The sequence below is a fragment of the Copadichromis virginalis genome, linkage group LG23 (assembly GCF_057382275.1).
Source record: "Copadichromis virginalis isolate Kocher_CV1m ecotype Utaka linkage group LG23, C_Virginalis_male_GT1.1, whole genome shotgun sequence".
NCBI lineage: Eukaryota > Metazoa > Chordata > Actinopteri > Cichliformes > Cichlidae > Copadichromis > Copadichromis virginalis.
Window position 1 is genome coordinate 35,742,579 of NC_140639.1, and position 19,334 is coordinate 35,761,912.

Genomic DNA, 19,334 nt, shown 5'->3' on the forward strand with positions numbered 1-19,334 from the left:
GTCTTCAAGCAACTTAAAGAAGTCCAGACGCTTTTCTTTGCAAGCTCCTTTGACTACGATGACCTGGATGACTGAGAACCTTCACAGACATATCTGTCTTTAGCTTCCTCTCTATAATCTTAACTGCTCTCAGAGAGAAACACTTTATAAAAAGTCTTATAATTTTAACTTTGATTCTTACAAGTGTGGTGTGTATTGTCAACATAATAATAATGGATTTATATAGCGCTTTTCAAGGCACCCAAAGTGCTTTACAACGCCACTATTCATTCACTCTCGCATTCACACACTGGTGGAGGCAAGCTAAGGTTGTAGCCACAGCTGCCCTGGGGCAGACTGACAGAAGCAAGGCTGTCATATTGCACCATCAGCCCCTCTGGCCAACACCAGTAGGGTAAAGTGTCTTGCCCAAGGACACAACGACCAGGACAGAGAGCCCGGGGATCGAACCGGCGACCTTCCGGTTACAGACACACTTCCCAACCCCCTGAGCCACAGTCGCCATAAGAATGTACCACTTAAAGATTTAATGCCACATTTGACCTCCGACCTGTCCATTTGACTTCTCATATAGTGAGGGTCAAAAAGATCATAATGTTATTTAGAGCTATGTTCCTTACTGCCATTGTTTGTCTTGGCAAGATTTAGGAGATTATATACTAATATATGTGGATTCTAAATATCACATTATAGTTTACATACAAATATCCTGTCACATTTTATCTCTGTGAGGCCAAAAGTCAAATTTACAAATGAATACCTTTTATCTGTGACCTACTCCTACAGCATTTACAGGTTTGTGTAATCATCTGCCACATTTTAATATAATAGTTGCTACTAAAATGTTTGATTTTGAATAGAATAACAAATACACATGTTCAGTCTAAGCTGAAAATGTAGACATTTGTGTGGCAATGAAAAAATAGAATGGCGCTGCTGATAAGGCTAGTCTAAGGAGCTTGGAAAGAACAGCGTCTGGACTTCTTTGAGTTGCATGAAGACGTTTCACCTCTCATCCGAGAAGCTTCTTCAGTTCTAAGGGTCAAATGGTGGAGAGTCCCAGATTTAAACCCAGTGGGAATTTCCTCCCAAAGAGGGACAAAGGACCCCCTGATGATCCTCTACCTAATCACATGAGCCAAGGTGTGAAAGCGGGTGTGGGTCACAATCAGCTGGGGTTTCAGGTGAGCTCATTGTGAAACCTGGCCCCACCCTATCATGTGATTTCCTGAGGTCAGATGGCCCAGGATGAGAGTGATCTCAAAACTGGATTATAGATGGCAGACAGTTGGTGTCGTAAACCACCGCCTCTGTTCAAAGATGGTCGCTCACAGTAGACGTAAATGGTTTCTTTCACTCCTCTTTCAAACCATCTGTCCTCTCTGTCCAAAATGTGAACATTGGCATCCTCGAAAGAGTGACCTTTGTCCTTTAGATGCAGATGGACAGCTGAGTCTTGTCCTGTGGTGGCTCTTCTATGTTGTGCCATGGCTGTTTGGTCTCTCTGATGTAGAGGTCCGGGCATTCCTCGCTGCACTGTACAGCATACACCACGTTGCTAAGTTTGTGTTTAGGAGTTTTGTCTTTCGGGTGAAACAGTTTTTGTCTGAGTGTGTTGCTGGGTCTGAAATGCACTGGGATGTCGTGCTTGGAGAGAACCCTCCTGAGTTTCTCTGATACACTAGCTACATAGGGGATGACAATGTTGTTGCGTCTGTCTTTCTTATCCTCCCTCGCTGGTGTCTGATCTTCTTTCCTGTGTATCTTTGCTGACTTTATAAACGCCCATTTAGGATAGCCGCACGTTTTGAGTGCTTCCTTTACATGTGTGTGTTCCTCCTTTTTCCCTTCAGGCTTAGAGGGAACATGTTCTGCCTGGTGGTGTAGGGTCCTGATTACCCCAAGTTTGTGTTCCAGAGGGTGATGGGAGTCAAAGAGGAGGTACTGGTCCGTATGTGTGGGCTTCCGGTAAACTTCGATGTTGAGTTTGCCTTTCTCTTCAATGTGCACGCGCAGTCCAGGGAAGGCAAACAGTTATCCTTTGTGTCTTCCCTGGTGAACTTGATGTTTTTATCCAGGGCGTTAATGTGCGCAGTGAAGGATTCCACTTCTTGTGTTTTGATTTTGACCCAGGTGCCGTCTACATATCTTTACCAGTGGCTGGGTACTCTCCCTTTAAAAGAGCCAAGAGCCTTTCTTTCCACTTCTTCCATGTAAAGGTTGGCTACAATAGGTGACACGGGGGAGCCCATGGTGCAGCCATGTTTTTGTCTGTAGAAACCCTCGTATTTGAAATATGGTAAATGGCCTGTATTTATATAGCGCTTTACTAGTCCCTAAGGACCCCAAAGCGCTTTACATATCCAGTCATCCACCCATTCACACACACATTCACACACTGGTGTATATGTAGCAATTTACGTCCATTTACGTCCACTGTGAGCAACCATCTTTGAACAGAGGTGGTGGTTTACGACACCGACTGTCATACTGCAACTCAAAGAAGTCCAGATGCTTTTCTTTCCAAGCTCCTTAGACTACGATGACCTGTATGACTGAGAACCTTCACAGAGATATTGCTGATAAGGCTAAGTGCAAGAAAATTGATGTGGCAGATTACAGGGTGCTGGCTTGACCGTGACTTACAAATGACGACTTACTTGACCGCAGTCCAATATTAGTCTAATCAAACTGTTTTATTGTTTTACACATAACATAGTTTAATAACACATAGTTTTAATATGTTGCCACACTTTTGTTACTGTGAAATCAGGACACCTGGTGGTTAGTAGTTTTGTGAGTCTCTGTTGAGCAGTAGTGTTGCAGTTACTTCTAGTTGCTCTTGTTGCTTTGTTTAACTCATATACACAGTGGCCTTAAATTTCATGTCTTGGAATTTGCAGCATCCATGAGTAGTTGTCTTACAGTATCTGTGCTGAATATCTCGGGTCAGGGCTGTGATGCTCGATCAAGTTATAGACCTGCTGCTGTTTTTTGGAAAGCATTGATCAAATCTGTTCCTGCGGGTTTTTCTGTAAAAAAAATTCTCTGTAGCAGGTTTTATGTTATTGTAGAATATTTTCTATTAAATTTGTAGATTGGCTTTTAATATGTTACATTCATATCTATAATGGAGCTAGATTAGTCTGCCCTGTTCCAAACATGTCTATTAAGCTCTTAAATTCTCAACTAGTTAATAAATGGTCTTGATGCTGTGTGGTGGTGAGTGCAGTGGAGGCATCAGAAAAAACTGCTGAAAACAGATGCAAGCTACATCTGCAAACATGATGGAGAGGCAAATTTATGAGATGGAAAAAAACTAATCAGTCCTACTGTGCATAGAGCAGTTGAGTAGGGCACGAAGCAGAAACACTGCTGTTTGGAACACTGGAATACTGTTTGGAAGCTCTGCCAGGGATGAAACATTACAGACGTGCACCATGTATAGATGGGAACACCCTGTGGGTAGATCACTGTGACTGACTCCTATACACACTCATTTAAACTAGAGATGGCACGATACCACTTTTTTATGTCCAATACCGATATCATAAATTTGGATATCTGCCGATACCGATATGAATCCGATATAGTGTTTTTTAATCAACAAAACTGTTTTTTAAATATCTTGCTGCATTTTGTATAAGTTCATACTCAAGTTTAAAACAACAACTACACTAAAGCTATTCTGTTATACCTGTATGCAAAAAAAAAAAAAATTTCATAGTTCAGCAATACTGATCAATCTAATAAACTTAAACCTGCACCATCCTCCCTATTCTGGTATTTTAAAGAGTACTTAGCATAAATATTAAGCAACCTAACTAATAGGGTTCCAACTCCCAGCAACAACAAAAATAAATAAATAAAAAATAGGGAACCACCCTTCACGCTCCACCTCATGATGCTTAATCGACGTAATCAACCTTAATTTGATGCAGTGTGAAAAAAAATGCACAGAAATCAATTCTTTTTCAAGAAATATTAAATAGATTCAACATCTTTCTTCAACAAAATTGCAGACTGCACAGATGGTACCTTCCCAAAGGAAAAAGTACTATAGCTTACTAGGGTATATATATTAGACTTAATAGTTACTATATACAGTAATTGACTTCTATTCATTTTACATCAAATTAAAACTTTGGGTGTCAGATAATTATTTATTAAAAGCTAGACATTTTAAATGAGAATAAGAAAGAAAAGTATGTCTTTGTGCCCCCTTTTCCCTGTTAATGCCCTATCGGCCCCCCTGGCTAAACTTTGCTAGATCCGCCCCTGCACAGTTACCAGCATCAGCTATGTAGAAAAAGATCCTCGAGTAGAAAGTAATATTAAATAAATTCTAACAACAGCTGATCAAGCTTAAACGTGCTGCTGTTGTTCAGCCGCTGGTTTCCTCTTTCTGGTGCAAAGTGGGCCAAAAGCAAACTAGAGACACGGACTCGCGACAGAAAAGCTGATCAGCTGATCGTTAAGCAGTTTCATGATTGAAGTAGCAGCAGGAGAGGCAGTCGCTTGTTAAGCTTAACGCAGGAATGCTTTACAAACATTCAGAGATGGACTTACACACTTGCTTTACTTCTCTCGGGATAACTTTGTCGGAGATGAAATGCCGGGTTGCTAGCGAAGCTCCACATGCTATCCAGACCACCGACAGGTCCCGCATGCCACAGCCGCTCTATCAGTGATGCATACTGCTCCGACGTGCTAACGTTCTGAGGTGAGTTACGGCGTGTTGCAAGTTTTGTGACGTGCTTTCGTGATATTTAATGGATCGGATTACATTTTTTATTTTTCTCCGATATCCGATCCAGTAATTTAGGTCAGTATCGGACCGATACGTAATATCGGATGGTCCATCTCTAATTTAAACCAATAGTAATCTGTCATTGGAATAAGATAACTGACCTTTGAAGTTAAATAGTTTGAAACTGGAAAGCTGTCTGCTAAAACAATTAGTGCATTAAAGGGGAGAGTTGAAATACAAAACCAAGTTCAAACAATCAGTTTAAATGGGAAAAAAAAGCACAAATTTAAACTATAGATGTACCATCATCTATTCAACCATTAAAAAAAAGAAGAAGAAAAGACTGGTAAAAAAACAAACAAAAAAACCCAAACAAAACTTGTAAACCTGCCTGACTTTCATGTCATTGAATTCAATAGACAGTGGGTCAACTCTAACACACTTTCCAGCCGTGGTGCGAATTTACTGCAAGTCAAACACTAGGTATATTTTCTCTCGTGGTAGTGTGAATGTACTTTACCACACGTTTCAGTTCACTCCTTTTATTGATAGTCAAACACTGAAAAGATAAAGATTCAGAATTCATCACTACAAATCACGTGATTTATTTTACAAGACAGTCTGTCTTTACATAATAAACTCATATAAAAAAAAAAAAATAAAAAAAAATCATTCCTGTCCACAGAAATTCTTCATTCATATTTGGAATCTCAGTTTGATGTTTAGGACAAAATAAGACCAACTATTTTGGGTCTTTCACACTTGAACACTGGGGGTCTCCCATATTTCATCATCATACATATTTGAGATACATGTGATCCCATCCTTCGAGGACACATCCGGATGGTTTACATCACTGGCTGTTGTCTCCTCAGTATTTGGGATGAAATCACCTGTATAATCACCAACACTTCCTAAAGACTCCACAGTAGGTTCATTAGGTTCTCGTGTAGACCCTTGGTGATTCAGTATACAAGGAGCTTGCTTAACTGCAGAAACTTCACTAGTAACTAAACCCTCCGTACTGCCAAGATCCAGGACTGCTGAATGTCCCTCACTACTAATCAAGAAGGCAAACGGGGACGCAACTTGGATTTTCTCTGATGATTCTTCCCATCTTCCTTCATGCTCTCCGTTTGTAACAGCTGCTGTGCCCTTGTTTCCAGTTTTCTCCTGGTTGTGACATCTGCTCTCCAGCCCAAAGAAGTGGTTTCTGACAATGTAGCGTACACACTGCAGGAGGACATTCCTCTCGTGTCGGATATCTGGAGCCAGTAACTAAACAAAGAGACAAACAAGAGTTGGACTAAATAACACATCTAAATAGTATAGCTTTAAACAGCGTGTCCTTTTTTACTAAATCAAAATCATATAAATACGCACGCAGTGTCAAATGACTTCCATACCATCTCAAGCAAAGTGGGGCGATGTGACTGTGGTAGTCTTCCTCGTCCCGCTCTTTCCCCTTTGCTGTTGGGCATGTGAAGTCTGGAATCTGTCTGAACTGTTTTCTGTCTCTCTGCATTCTGTAAAAAAGCCCCTCTACCCCTGGCAGGTGCCCTCTCCTGAGGGTTGGGTGGTATTAAGTTTAGAAGGTCCTGGTTCTCTTGCACCAGCTCCTTACCTCTCTGAATGGGTGTGGCTAAAACGCAAAAGCACAAGCGTTAGTAGAAACACTGGACATAAGTTACACTTTGTTATATATCCATCCATCCATCCATTCGCGTCCGCTTATCCTTTTCAGGGTCGCGGGGGGCGCTGGAGCCTATCCCAGCTGTCATAGGGCGAGAGGCGGGGGACACCCTGGACAGGTCGCCAGTCTGTCGCAGGGCCAACACAGAGACAGACAACCATTCGCACTCACATTCACACCTAGTGACAATTTGGATTAACCAATTAACCTATCCCCACTAAGATTTGTTATAAACTACATAATAAAACCAAACAACAACAGAGCTACTCCGAGATAAAATTAAAGTACATGTTTAATGTTGAATCTGATGAAAACTAGGGCAAGTTATTGTGACTCAGGACACACACACACACACACACACACACACACACACACACACACACACACACGTATCTGTATTGAACTGTTCGATACAGTGCCTTCAGTTCAGTACGCATATGTATTGAACGTATGGAACGATACAAAATTTTTAATTTATTTGATCAAATATTCTTCTGACGATGCCGTCTGTGTTGAGGGCTCAGTGGATCTGCATTTGATTACTCTGTCTAGGGTGCATTGTCGGGCGCAGATCAACTGAGTGCTGCCCATATGCATTCAGCCAAGTTTGCATGGCAACTCCTCAACGCTACCCAAAACTGAACCTCATCCACCGTCATTCAGATCTGGCGTTTGGAACCATTTTGGTTTTCATGTGAAGTATGACCCTACTTAAGCCTGTTGTGGAAAAAAGTACAACAGTATGTCGGATGTAACAAGCAATGCTCAATTACATCGGTCGGAACGCAACAAATATGATTACACATTTACGCCGACATCACACTAGTGCAAAGACAAGTGGAAGCAGACAAAAACAACACCAACAACAACACCAAGCACGCATGCTACGAACGGCGAGTCATTTAGACACCCGTTAGAACATGATTCTAAGAGGGCAAAGGGCAATTGCTACTTTTAATGCTGTCTACAAAATTGCTTTTCTTTTGGAAAGAGCCATTTCTCTGTAATAAACTCTTTTCCACAGATGAGTGATTTCGCCATCAGATGCAAAAAATAATATAATAACAAAATAAATGTATCGAAAAAAATATCTAACCGTGACACCCAATGTTCCCTCTAATCTGCGTGTGCGCAATTGTGCACTACTGGCATGGCCTTTGGAGTTAGTGCTGTTCTTTAGATTCTCTAGATAATTGGAAAACAGGGTTTTAAAAGCAAATATGTTTGGGCGCTGTTGAGAAAATTTTGTATGTGAAATTTGGCAAAAATAATCAGAAGATTGATAATATATGTTTTTCCTGGAGTTATTTTATCAGTATGTGAGAGGCCAAATAGAATATGTTGAAACTTCAGTTTACATGAGGGATCAATTTTGGTGTTTATAAAATTAATTGATAATTGACAATTATCATTCAGTAATTGACTAACAAGTAAAATTTTCCTATCCACCCATTTCTGAATATATATTGATTTGTTCTTAAATTTAATATCCTGATTATTCCAAATGAGATCTTTATGGGGAGAAAGGTTGTGAGAGTATATCATTAACCAAGAGATAGGAGTTGACTGAAAGTTGGAGAGTTTAATCGGTAATTTAGAGATATTGTAATTGCATTTTAGCAGAAAGTGCATTCCTCCAAGTGAGTTAAAGATATGGTTGGTAATAAAATTCCAAATTGAAATGGGATTTTTTAAAAAGAGTTTGATCCATTTGATTTTAAAAGACACATTTAAGGAAGTGAAATCTAAAGAATTTAGGCCACCAGAACACAACTTGTTTATCATTACATTTTTTTAATATAATGTATTCTCTTTTTCCAAATGAAGTTAAATAATATTTTATCAATTTTTGTGCATAATTCTTTTGAAACATCAGGTACCATATCTGCATATATAAGTCTGGAGAGGCCTTCAACTTTGGCTACTAACGATCTTCCAGTAATGGATAAATCTCTTTGAAGCCAAAGATTAAATCTTTGTTGTATTGCAGTTATAAGAGGGTCGAAATTTTCAGATAATCTAGCATCTTAGTCTTTTTGAATGGTAATACCAAGATATTTAACCTTATTTTTAACAGGAACACCTGATACAATTGTATCTGTGCAGAATTTAACAGGGAGAAGTTCACATTTTGTAATGTTGAGTGGTCTTAAACCAGAGGCTATTGAGAAATTATTGAGAACTTTGAGAGCTTCATCAACTTAATATTTATCCTTTAAAAAAAAAAAAGTGTTGTGTCATCTACTAGTTGAGTAATAGATAATGTTCTGCCAGCAACAGAGAGACCCATTACACTGCTGTTCTTAAAATGAATACAGAGTAACTGCATAGGAAGAAGGAAAAGATATGCAGAAAATGGACAACCTTGACGGATCCCACGGTTATTATCAAATCTTTGATATGTTTGATTATATGCAGATGCAAATAGCTCAAAGTTTGAATTGATTTTTTAAACATATTTCCAAAACCAAAAATATCAAGTGCTCTGAACATGAATTCATGTTCAATGGAGTCGAAAGCTTTATAAAAATCAAAAAAAAAAAGGAAAAAAAGAAAAGAAACTATTATCTGTGATTAAATCTGAATGATCCAAAATATCAATTACCAGTCTTATATTGTTAGTTATGTGTCTGCCAGTCATAAAACCAGACTGTTTCATCAATTAAGTGCACATTTTAATTTTTTAGCCAAACACATAGCAATTATTTTATAATCATTATTCAGGAGTGAAATAGGTCTCCAATTTTCTATCAAAAGGGCGTCTTTATGAGGTTTAGGAATCAAAGTAATCAGTCCCTGAGTCAAGGAAGGAGGGAGCTTTCCATTATCAATGCTTTCAATAAGTCCTTTGAAAATAATTTGTAAAATTCAGAAGTCAAACCGTCATTCCCTGGACTCTTAAGTTTCATTTTATTAATAGCACCTTCAATATCTAGTGTTGTGATGGGGCATCACACATAGTTGTGTGGATGCTTTAAGCATCCACACTATTGAGTTCCTCTTGGGACTTCCGTACACTTTTTGGCACTTAACTACTTCCACAATTTTCAGCCGATTTTCACCGTTCAAATTTTAAAATATTCTGCTATTTCTGCTAATTCCTGCTATGTCTTTTGGTATTTTTCACTATTATACTTTTTAAAATATTAAGCTTAATTTGTCCCATTGAAATGAATGGGAAACTTCTGCAATTCTGCTAAAATTTGCTTGTTTCTGAAACTTAACTACTTCCTCATATTTTCACGTAGAACAACCATTCAAACTTTAAAATGTTCTCAAATTATTGGGCTATTCAGGTATGATTCAGCTTTTTCAAATCTTTTACCGTTTTACCTTTATGCCTCTTAAAGTTTTCAGTTGCAAAATTGTGATTTTTCACAAAATACATGCGTTGTTATGGTTGCTATGCACTTGGCTTCCAGTCTGCCACTGAAGGTTTTGCAGTCTTCTCTTCATGTCCGAACAACTTCTTGCTACTTGCTCAATCTTCACTCAACTTCCACAAATTATACATCAAAACGTAGGTATTTTTGCTGGGTTTCCGAAAATGTCACTATCATTGTTGTGGGATTTATAGAATTTTGGCAAATCTCCTCAGACCAACACAAAGTCGCAAAACTCTCCATAGAAAGTCAATGGAGAGCTTGTTCAAAATCACCGCTTGATTTCTGTAATGAGAGGCATATTCGAATCGTCATATCTCCTTAACGAAGCAAAGTTAAGACATAAGGCTTGTCCCAGTATATCTTCAGACACTCCTGACGCTCACAATTCAAGAATTATTTTCTCACCTATTACCGTTCTGAAATGAGTTAGACTTGTTTGAGGGTAGGAAATTCGTCCTTCGCTCAGATTTCTTCAGATTTCAAACTCTGGAAATGAACCACTTTTTTCTCTCGTCATATCTTTTTAATGGATTTCCACAGAGACCTGAAAATTTCCATGATTGTTCACCAAAGCCTGCTGTCTCTTACGGTGAAAGAATGATATTGATACTCCAAATAGATTTAGAGTTAGAAAGCGTTGTTTGAGGGCAAGTCAAGGCAGTTTTTGCTTTGCTCTACTCAGTTATGGTGCATTAGAAGTCAATTATCTTTAATAATTCATATTTTAATGATAAATTGTCAACACTTTAAGATTCCCCCATCTCTTCTGAACAAAACGGTGTAAGAATGACCGTTCTAGCCCCTACGGTTAGGAAATTATGGTCATTTGTTTGAGGGGAGTCGTCATTATGAGAAATAGACTGCAAAAATCCTGTGTCTCTCTGTGCTGCATGCACCTGTTTTGGCGGTAAAAAGTGCACAGGCTCTCTGATTGGTGGATTCAAATTCAGCAGCTCCAAGGCTGCTTGACTGAGCTAGAAACTTACTTCTCTGTGTGTGTGTGTGTGTGTGTGTGTGTGTGTGTGAGTGTGTGAGTGTGTGAGAGAGAGAGAGAGAGAGAGAGAGAGAGAGAGAGAGCGCCTTTTTATGGGATGATCTCATTGTAAGATTCAAATTCAATATATTTAGACTGGTTGACTGAATTGGATCTTGTGTGTGTCTCTCTCTGTGCATGTGTGTTTCCATATGTGTCCATATTTGTGATTGTGTGGCTGTTATATTTTTTTTGCCAATTTTTTTCATTTAACAAGTATATTTGAGGGACCCTCAGCATGTTCAGCATTTTTTCAGCTGTCCATTTTGCTTTTCCAATTTTTCTGTTTAAGTTATTACTATTGTGCTAAATCATACTATTTCTGCTATTTTATAAGATTTGTGCTAAATATAGTATTTCTGTCAAATTATAGTATTTGTGCTAAAACATAGTATTGATTTAAAATTACAATATTCATAGTTCATCACAGTGTCTCTGGTAAATCACAGTATTTCTGCTCTGTTGTACTATTTTTCTAAATCATAGTGTTTCTGTAATGCTTAAGTATTTTTGGCTAAATATATTCTTTCTGTTATCTTATACTATTTCTCCTAAATTCTTGTATTTTTGAGAAGTTATCATGTTTCTGGTAAGTTACAATATTTCTGCTAAGTTCTGCTATTGTATTTCTGCCAAGTATTATGTTTCCTCTAAGATATTGCAGTTCTGCTAAGTTATTCCATTTTAGCAAAGTTCCTTTGCTTCTGCAAAGTTTTTACAATTTCTGCAACTTTTCAGCTTTTTCAGCTAGTTTTTGCATACAGCTTCAGCTTTAAAGCATCCACACTGCATTTTCGCAGGAAATGCAAATCTTTCTAGTTTTATTATTGTCACTAATTTTTTTTAATATTTAATATTAATATAATAAGGAATTATAGAATTTTTCCATGGCTTCTGTAGAAAAATTAGATTTATATAAATTTTTATAAAAGTTCACAAGTCTTGGAAATCACTTGAGGATCTTGTGTGATGACCCCATCTGAACAAAGTTTAGTCATGCTGCCAAGAGTATTGTGATGTTTTTCTAATTTGAAAAACTAGCTAGAGTTTTGTTCTCCCTCTTCAAGCCATTTCCTTCTTGACCGCACAAAGGCACCTTTTGCCTTGTAAATGAAATTATTTCCGACTCTTCTTTTTTTTTCTCTTCTATTTTTAACTATTTCAGCTCCTCTTTTCATTAAAAGGGACCTCAATTCAAATTTCATGAGCTCCCAATTTTTACAAAAAGCATTTTCAACACATGCCTTGTTCTAATACTGATCTATTTTTGTTTTAATTTCCTTTACCAAAGAATCATTCAGTAGAAGAGAATTATTTAATTTCCAATATGAATTCACTCTTTTAGACGGATTACTGGCATACAAACATATCTCCAAAAAAAAATTGTTCTATGAGCTGTCAAGGGTGTTGGCAACATTTTTGATGTAGAAACATATTCAGATAAAGGATCAGAAATTAGCCAATAATCAATACGAGACTGTAATGAACCTGATCTATTTTTCCATGAAAATTCCTTAATGGTTTGATTTTTGAATCTCCAGATATCAATTAGGTCTCTTTCATTAATAAAATCCAACATATAATTACTACTTTCCTAACTTTTACTTGGCAATCTATCTATCATGTTATTGAGTGAATGGTTCCAGTCTCCTCCTAATATAATCTTTAGATTAGCAAATTAAAGATTCATTTTTTTCATTTACTACAAGTATTAGGTCAATATTCTCCTGTTTGTTATTATAGCCGTAAATGTTACCTAGTAAGAGGGTCTGATCATTAAAAGAAAAAAAAGAAAAAGAAAAAAGAAAAACACACAACCAGCAAAATAAAATATCCTTTTGGATCAGTTTCTGAAGATATAATTTTTCCATTAAATTTATGCTTCAAAATCAGAGTTCCCGCTGAATGGTTTGTGCCATGAGACTTCCATAAATCTTCGCTCCATTGGGATTTCCAGAAGTTAGCATCCTTAGTTCAGCATGGGATTCTTGTAAGAGACAAAAGTCAGTATTCAAACTTTTAGCATATAAAAACAGAGCTTTCCTTTTGGTATTGTCCCTTAGTCCTTGTAAGAGCCAGAGTCAATGTTTATGTTTTTCCTTTTTGTTTTGGTGGCACAGGTGTATAGTTTTACCTGCGTCTCAGGTGATGGTATGTGGGTGTGGTCACAGTCTATTTACCTGATGTCGGTGTTCGCAGCAGGTGTGTTGGGTGAGTGGTTTGTGGGCAAACTTTTCTGTTGACCGTCATTTTTTGGCACACCAGTTAATCCATGCGCTAGTTGTAAATTGATTGAAAGCGCAAATGTTTGTTTTTGTTTTGTTCTTAAAATAAATGCGCAAAGTACAAGTACGACTCATTATGGATTATTGGAGGCGCGTCACAGGGACACAACCAACTCAGCCGGCCGCGGCTTTATTTACAGATGAAAGTCGCAACAGTCCTCGAGCATTAAAAGAAATAAAGGACAAAGATGAAATTTTGCAAACTAAATTAACTTTTTACCCTGAGAAGAGTGTGTCAGCTTCAGAGAGAGCAGAACTACTCTGTCTAAAAAAAGTGCTTCACAAAACATTTTAACAGCAACAGCATACTATAAGTCTTTAGAACAATAAGGAAAAGAGACCTTGAGGTATATCCACAAATAGGACTCGAAGAGATTTCAGTGAATTTCTTTTCTGTTCACAAAAGCACTAGGCAATTTTCCCTTCCTTACGTGCTTTCTCCACCTGTGGCCATAGCTGGTTGCGCCTCTCGGTACTCGGGAGAGAGATCTTCTTTGAAATGGAGCTTCCTTGTCTTCAGGTAGTCAAATCGCTTCGCCGCCTTCCAGATGATGTCTCGAAAGTGTCTCATTGTTAATTGCAGGATTATGGCGTGGGGCAGTGGCGCAGAAGAGGACTCACGTTGTTGACCGATCCTGTGGACTGAATCAAGTACCTCCGGGAACTTTTCACGGTGGTCAGGATCCATGTTTTGGCAAATTTCAATAACCTTACTGCGTACGTTTTCTCCTTCTTCTTCGGGTAGCCCATGAAGTCGCAGGTTCCATCTTCGTTTATACCGAGACAACTCCAACACCTTGTTTTCCAGTGTTTGAATTTTCTCTTCTGCTTTATCTCAGAAGATCTCAGGGAGCTAAAAGGAAAAGTCTCTCGTACTGAAATAAAGGTGGATAAAGTTAATAGTAACCTTAAGGTCGCCAATACTCTTCTTGATGTTAGCGCCTTGCTCTTCGATAGCCATCTTGAGCGTCGTAATAATGCTTTCCGCTGTGTCAGTTTCCATCACTCTTTTCTTACCAGAAGGTTTTGACAGGGAGGAAGTAGGAGTGATAAGAGCTCTCTTATCTGAGCCCAGGTTTTTTGCCATCACATACAGCTAGTAGTGTGCACCTTAAAGTTCGCTTTGCTGCTTATAAAGGAGTTTTAAGACAGAGCAAGTTCTGTAGCAGACCGTTCACATCTTGGCCCATCTTGGAGATGTGAGCAGGACAGATGGACCAATTGACGGAAAAAGTGTGGACTTTATACCAGTTTTTAAATTGTGTTAATAGGCCACGTAAAACCAGAGTTATGATAAAAATATATGAAATGTTTGTTTTGTTTTTTTCCCCTGAATACTATCGTTGTTTATATTCAATGTGGGAAGAAACGGTAAAGACAACGTTTTATAAAGAAAACCATCGAAACACTCTCAGCGTTTGAGCAAAAACAAAACCAGCCCCCAGCCTTTCCCATTGGTCGAAAAATGTACCATGTCAATCAATCAAAAAAAATTATATGGCAACATGGCATTTAGTTATTAAGACACGGGAGGAAGTCTTAGGAGTGTTTTGAGATGTGAGAGATTTGCGATGTTTAGCGCAAATCTTGTGTAGTTAGTGTGTAGTGTAGTCAACAGTTTTGTCGTGTGTGTCAGAACAATGAGGCGACTGCTAAATGTTACAGGTGTTACAGGAATGATACATTTCCTGTTGTCAGGCCTGCAGGTATCAGGCTGTTGTTCTCCTTTAACTCATAGTGGACAGAAATTATTTTTTGGAGTGGCACAAATAATTTGTGTGGCATCAAATTTGATGCAGAACACCTGATTGTTCTGTTAATATTTTGAAATGTTTGTTTAAAAAAAATGCCTTGGCAGCATTTATAGGTAAACAGCTGCAAAAAAATTTGTTTGCAAAACTCAGTAACTTTTTTGTAGAAATAACTATATAATTATTTGCCCAACATTGGTCATTATATACTGTATTTTGCAGACAGAGTTACAGAACTCTCTTCCAGACCACAGACTCGTACTCGTAATACAAGTCAGAGCTTTATGATAAATAAATAAATAAATAAATAAATAAAAAAAGTTGCACTTTCAAAATTGGAGTTCAAGTTATTTTTACTTCCAATAGTGTTAACATACTGCACAGGTCATGAACAAGATTTTTTAAATTTTCATAGTAAGTGGGCTAAAGCAGTTAATTAAAAGTAGTCTAACATAAATGTAAATGCTGTAATTTGATTATTTTAATAAACCATGTAACTTGGATGGATTAGATGCTGGCGTGACCACAGTGGACACGTCTGCTGTTGCTCACAGTGGTCCAAGGGACCGCTCAGGGAGTTTGTGTGTTCGCTCAGACACATGAAAAATTAGAACATTGACATAGACACCAAAGTATCGAAATGAACCGAACTGTGAATTTTGTGTATCGTTGCACCCCTAACACACACACACACACACACACACACACACACACACACACACACACACACACACACACACACACACACACACACACGAAAAAACTCTATAAGTATATTACTCTTGCACGTGCCCACTGACAAATTTACATGTATTGGATCCAAAAGAATACAGTCTGCATTCGTGCAAGCAAGGCTCCATTCTAGTCAGCTTGGTTTTTAGGATTTTCCGGTAGGCAGTGGTACCGTATCAGGTACTTTTTTAGCACTTATTGGGCCGGGGTTTGAAGTGAGCAGAGTTGAGCCGAAAATGAAATGTCATCAGACTGCACCCAAGAGAGGGTAGAAAAGTCCATTTACGTTTGTGCTTCATGTCAAGGAACTTTAGGGTTGCGCTGCTATAACAACCCCACCCAAATTGAGGTGGTAATGTAAAAAGACTGAAACAGAGTAGATGAGTAAAGTAGGTGGTAGTGGAAAAGCGACATAGGTGAGGTAGTAAAAAGTGTAAATTAACAACAAAATAAAAACAATTCAACAAGACAGAATCATTAGCATTTTTCTTGCATGGTGAAGATTTTGGACTATTATCCAGCAAACACTATGTGCTCACCTGGTTCATCATCACTTTCGGTCATTGATCCGTAGTTTGCTACTAGGGATCCCAGAGCTGAGCTCATCTTCTTAGGGGCCACAACCAAGCCACTGGTCCTGGACTCATCTCTGTCAGAATCTTGGAGCCAATGAAAAACAGAGCACTATATATATATCACTATCACTATATACTATCGCCTCTGTCAGTGCGCCCCAGGGTGGCTGTGGCTACAATGTAGCTTGCCATCACCAGTGTGTGAATGTGTGTGTGAATGGGTGGATGACTGGATATGTAAAGCGCTTTGGGGCCCTTAGGGACTAGTAAAGCGCTATATAAATACAGGCCATTTACAGGCCATATAGGGGTGTCTGTGTATTTCAATCAAAGAATAACCAGAGGATAACCAGTGAAAGCTTTTTGATCTTGTCCTCTATGTAGGTGATTGTGCACAGGCTTGATTGAACTTTGATCAATTAACTCACCATGGTCACTAGTGGCTAATGCTCCGAGTGGATCCCCGTCCCTGCATGGGTGGGTGAGTGGTTTAGGCTTCTCTGTAACAATGCAGTCCGATGAGTGTGGCCGTCTCAGATGTCGCCCTTGGAGTCCTCTGTTTTTCCAACCACGACCTCTGCCTCTTCCTCTCATTCGTCTGAAAATAAATACATCATTGCTTATGCAAGTTAACTTTTTGGTAAGACAGACTTCATTTCAAATTAAAAAAATGTATATCAAAATAGAAAATAAAAGAGATGCACACCAAAATCCATAATTTATACATTCAAATGTAAACATTTACCCAAACTGAGCTGTTTCCAGGACAGCTCCCGTTTCCTCCCGCACCTCCAGGACTTTTTTCTTCTTCTCAATATTCACAAGTGTTGGATAGTTTCTAGTAAACCAGTAAAGACAAATTAATGACTGGACATGGGAAGTATGCATATGTGGCTTAACTAATGGCAAAATTGCATCAAAAGTTCATGACTGCCACAGTTTCTAACTAACTTGCGTCTTTCCTCTCTCCATTTAGTAATCTCCTCTGGTGTGTCCAGTTTGATTCTTTTAGTTCCTGGTGCATGGTTCTGTCAACACAGAGTATTCACATTAGAAAAGGGGAACTACTACAAGCTAATCACTTTACATCATCTTCTTCCACTTACATTTTTCCAGTGTATGCTGACAAGTTTTTCATGGGCCATGAAGCTGCAGTCAGCCACAGAACACTAAAAGTGGATTCAATTGGAGCTCTCAGTAAAAAGTAAAGAATATCAATGTGAACAGCACTAATATATATCTAGTAAGTAGCCTAGAGTGAAATACCTTGACATGCTGAGAAACATGCTCATTGTACTTTTCCTGGTTTTTGAAGCCCCGGTCGCAGGTGTCACAAAAATGGGAATACTCTGGTTCTTTCCTGTTTTTCTGCAAGGGGTGAAAAGCTCAAAGTTCCCAACAACGTTCCATTCACTTTAACCCTTGTGTGGTGTTCGTATTTTTGTTACTCAGCCAGTGTTCATGGGTCTGGTGGACCCGCTAGAGTTTTGGCTTTCCAAATTAACACTATCAAACAATTTTATGTTAAATTACTCAACAGATGTTTACTTCATCCCAATTACAAGACATATGAACAGCAAACATGGTTAATTTTTTCCCTTTACCTTTGTTAGATCACATTTATGAATTAATGTGCTTCTCGTTTTTCTTTTATATAAAATGTTATAAATAAATCAGTTATAATCAAGTGGAGTGAGTGGAAAGACACAACACATTTACACGTGAAAAAAAAATTAATTGTTTAATTTTTCTTTTGAAAAAAACTGAACACGGGTCTCACAGACCCGAACACCATACAAGGGTTAAATATAAATACAAAGTTCTCAGAAATGTCACCTTTTTTCCATGATGGCTGGGAGCTCGGTAGCTTTGATGTCCACCTCGATCCCATTCATGACTAAAGTTTTGACCTGAAAACACACGCAAGAAATTCAAACACACCTTTCTTTAAAAAACAGACACACGGACATGTCCTTTATGGCGACTAAAGGCGCACTGCATGTATCTTAAACTACACATCTGCTATCAAAGTTATTGTGGGGATGTGGTTTTGTTTTTAGTTTATTTTTCCTTGTCTTCCACGGATGTATCCGTTCTGTCACTAGTTGGCTTTTATGAAACTAATTCAAGTGTTTTAACACCAAATAACCCACTGACGCCACTTGCTGCATTCACACATGCTATAAAGCTTTAAACACTTATTCCTTAACTGCAACATAACTGCTAAATCTATGACTTTTTTGTTAGAGCAGAACCCCATGGTGTAAGTCAGTCTTTACATTATGTGGTCCTTCATGTGCACTTTAGGGCGACAGTAACATGAAGGAACCCATCTTCAATAGGGAAACTACTGTATATTCCACTCACTGTATGTATGTGTAGGTCCGTGGTTTCCACGGTTTGATGAGAACCCATAACTTGCCGCTGACCCGTGGTGCCTGCCAACACTACTGTCGCAGCCCCAGGTGTGTTCGGTAGGCGTTTCGCTCCAGCTCCACATGGTGGGATGGAAGCTACTCGAGTGCGACTGCTGCTGCTGGAACGACTGGAAGGAATTGGAAGGAGGAGAGCCAAAGTCGGGCGGAGGATAATTTGCCGACTCGTTCATACCGCCAGGCCAAAATCTTTCTTCACGCTGAGAATGAAGGTAGTTCTAGAGAAACTTCTCCTCAACGCGTTGCCCTCATAGGCGCATGTATTTACTTTGAGCGAACTATGGTTTCGTCACATCCGCCAAAGAAGGAAGACCATAAACCAACACAGACGAAAACGAATAAATATATGTCTATACATACTTACGTTAAGTATTTTAATATGTATAAAAAGTTTTGTGGTAAAAAAAATTATACTTGAGACTTAGACTGCAATTTTGATTTTACCAGTAGTTGGCTACAACTTCTCGCGAGGTTTAATGTAACAAATTCTCTTGGGTTGCCATTTTTGGTGAAAAGCCGCCTGGTAGATATTATAAATGCACTGCATTGTCTAAAGAGCAACACATTAATCTTGTAAGCGTCATAAGCTAAGTGGCCGCTCGCTCGATTTTATTAACCTGTATGCCGTGTGCGTAATTAAACGTATTTCAAAGTGTATTTTTTCCACAATAGAAGCAGAAACATATTCTAAGGT

At 38.5% G+C, this 19,334-nt stretch overlaps 1 protein-coding gene across 2 annotated transcripts; it reads right to left on the bottom strand.

Annotated features, from left to right (window-relative positions):
* Positions 1-5,324: 5,324 nt before the first annotated feature.
* nufip1 (nuclear FMR1 interacting protein 1) lies at positions 5,325-19,091 on the bottom strand. 2 transcript variants are annotated; one of them, XM_085448985.1, is made up of 10 exons: positions 18,573-19,088; positions 18,042-18,115; positions 17,472-17,573; positions 17,312-17,374; positions 17,157-17,233; positions 16,951-17,043; positions 16,634-16,803; positions 16,170-16,289; positions 6,157-6,392; positions 5,325-6,028 (listed from the first exon to the last, which is right to left on the bottom strand). In XM_085448985.1, the coding sequence occupies exons 1-10, from the start codon at positions 18,811-18,813 to the stop codon at positions 5,507-5,509; spliced, it is 1,698 nt and encodes a 565-aa protein (XP_085305111.1). In that variant the 5' UTR covers positions 18,814-19,088; the 3' UTR covers positions 5,325-5,506. The 2 variants fall into 2 exon arrangements, with proteins under 2 accessions (XP_085305111.1, XP_085305112.1); XM_085448986.1 differs by having other exon boundaries at positions 5,749-6,028; positions 6,134-6,392; positions 18,573-19,091.
* Between the last annotated feature and the right edge of the window lie 243 nt (positions 19,092-19,334).

Coding starts and splice junctions, on each gene's coding strand:
- nufip1 (XM_085448985.1), bottom strand. CDS start 18,813: ATGAACGAGTCGGCAAATTATCCTCCGCCCGACTTTGGCTCTCCTCCT. Junction 18,116..18,572: donor CGGACCTACACATACATACA/GTGAGTGGAATA, acceptor GTGTGTTTTCAG/GTCAAAACTTTAGTCATGAA. Junction 17,574..18,041: donor CCAGCCATCATGGAAAAAAG/GTGACATTTCTG, acceptor CACCCCTTGCAG/AAAAACAGGAAAGAACCAGA.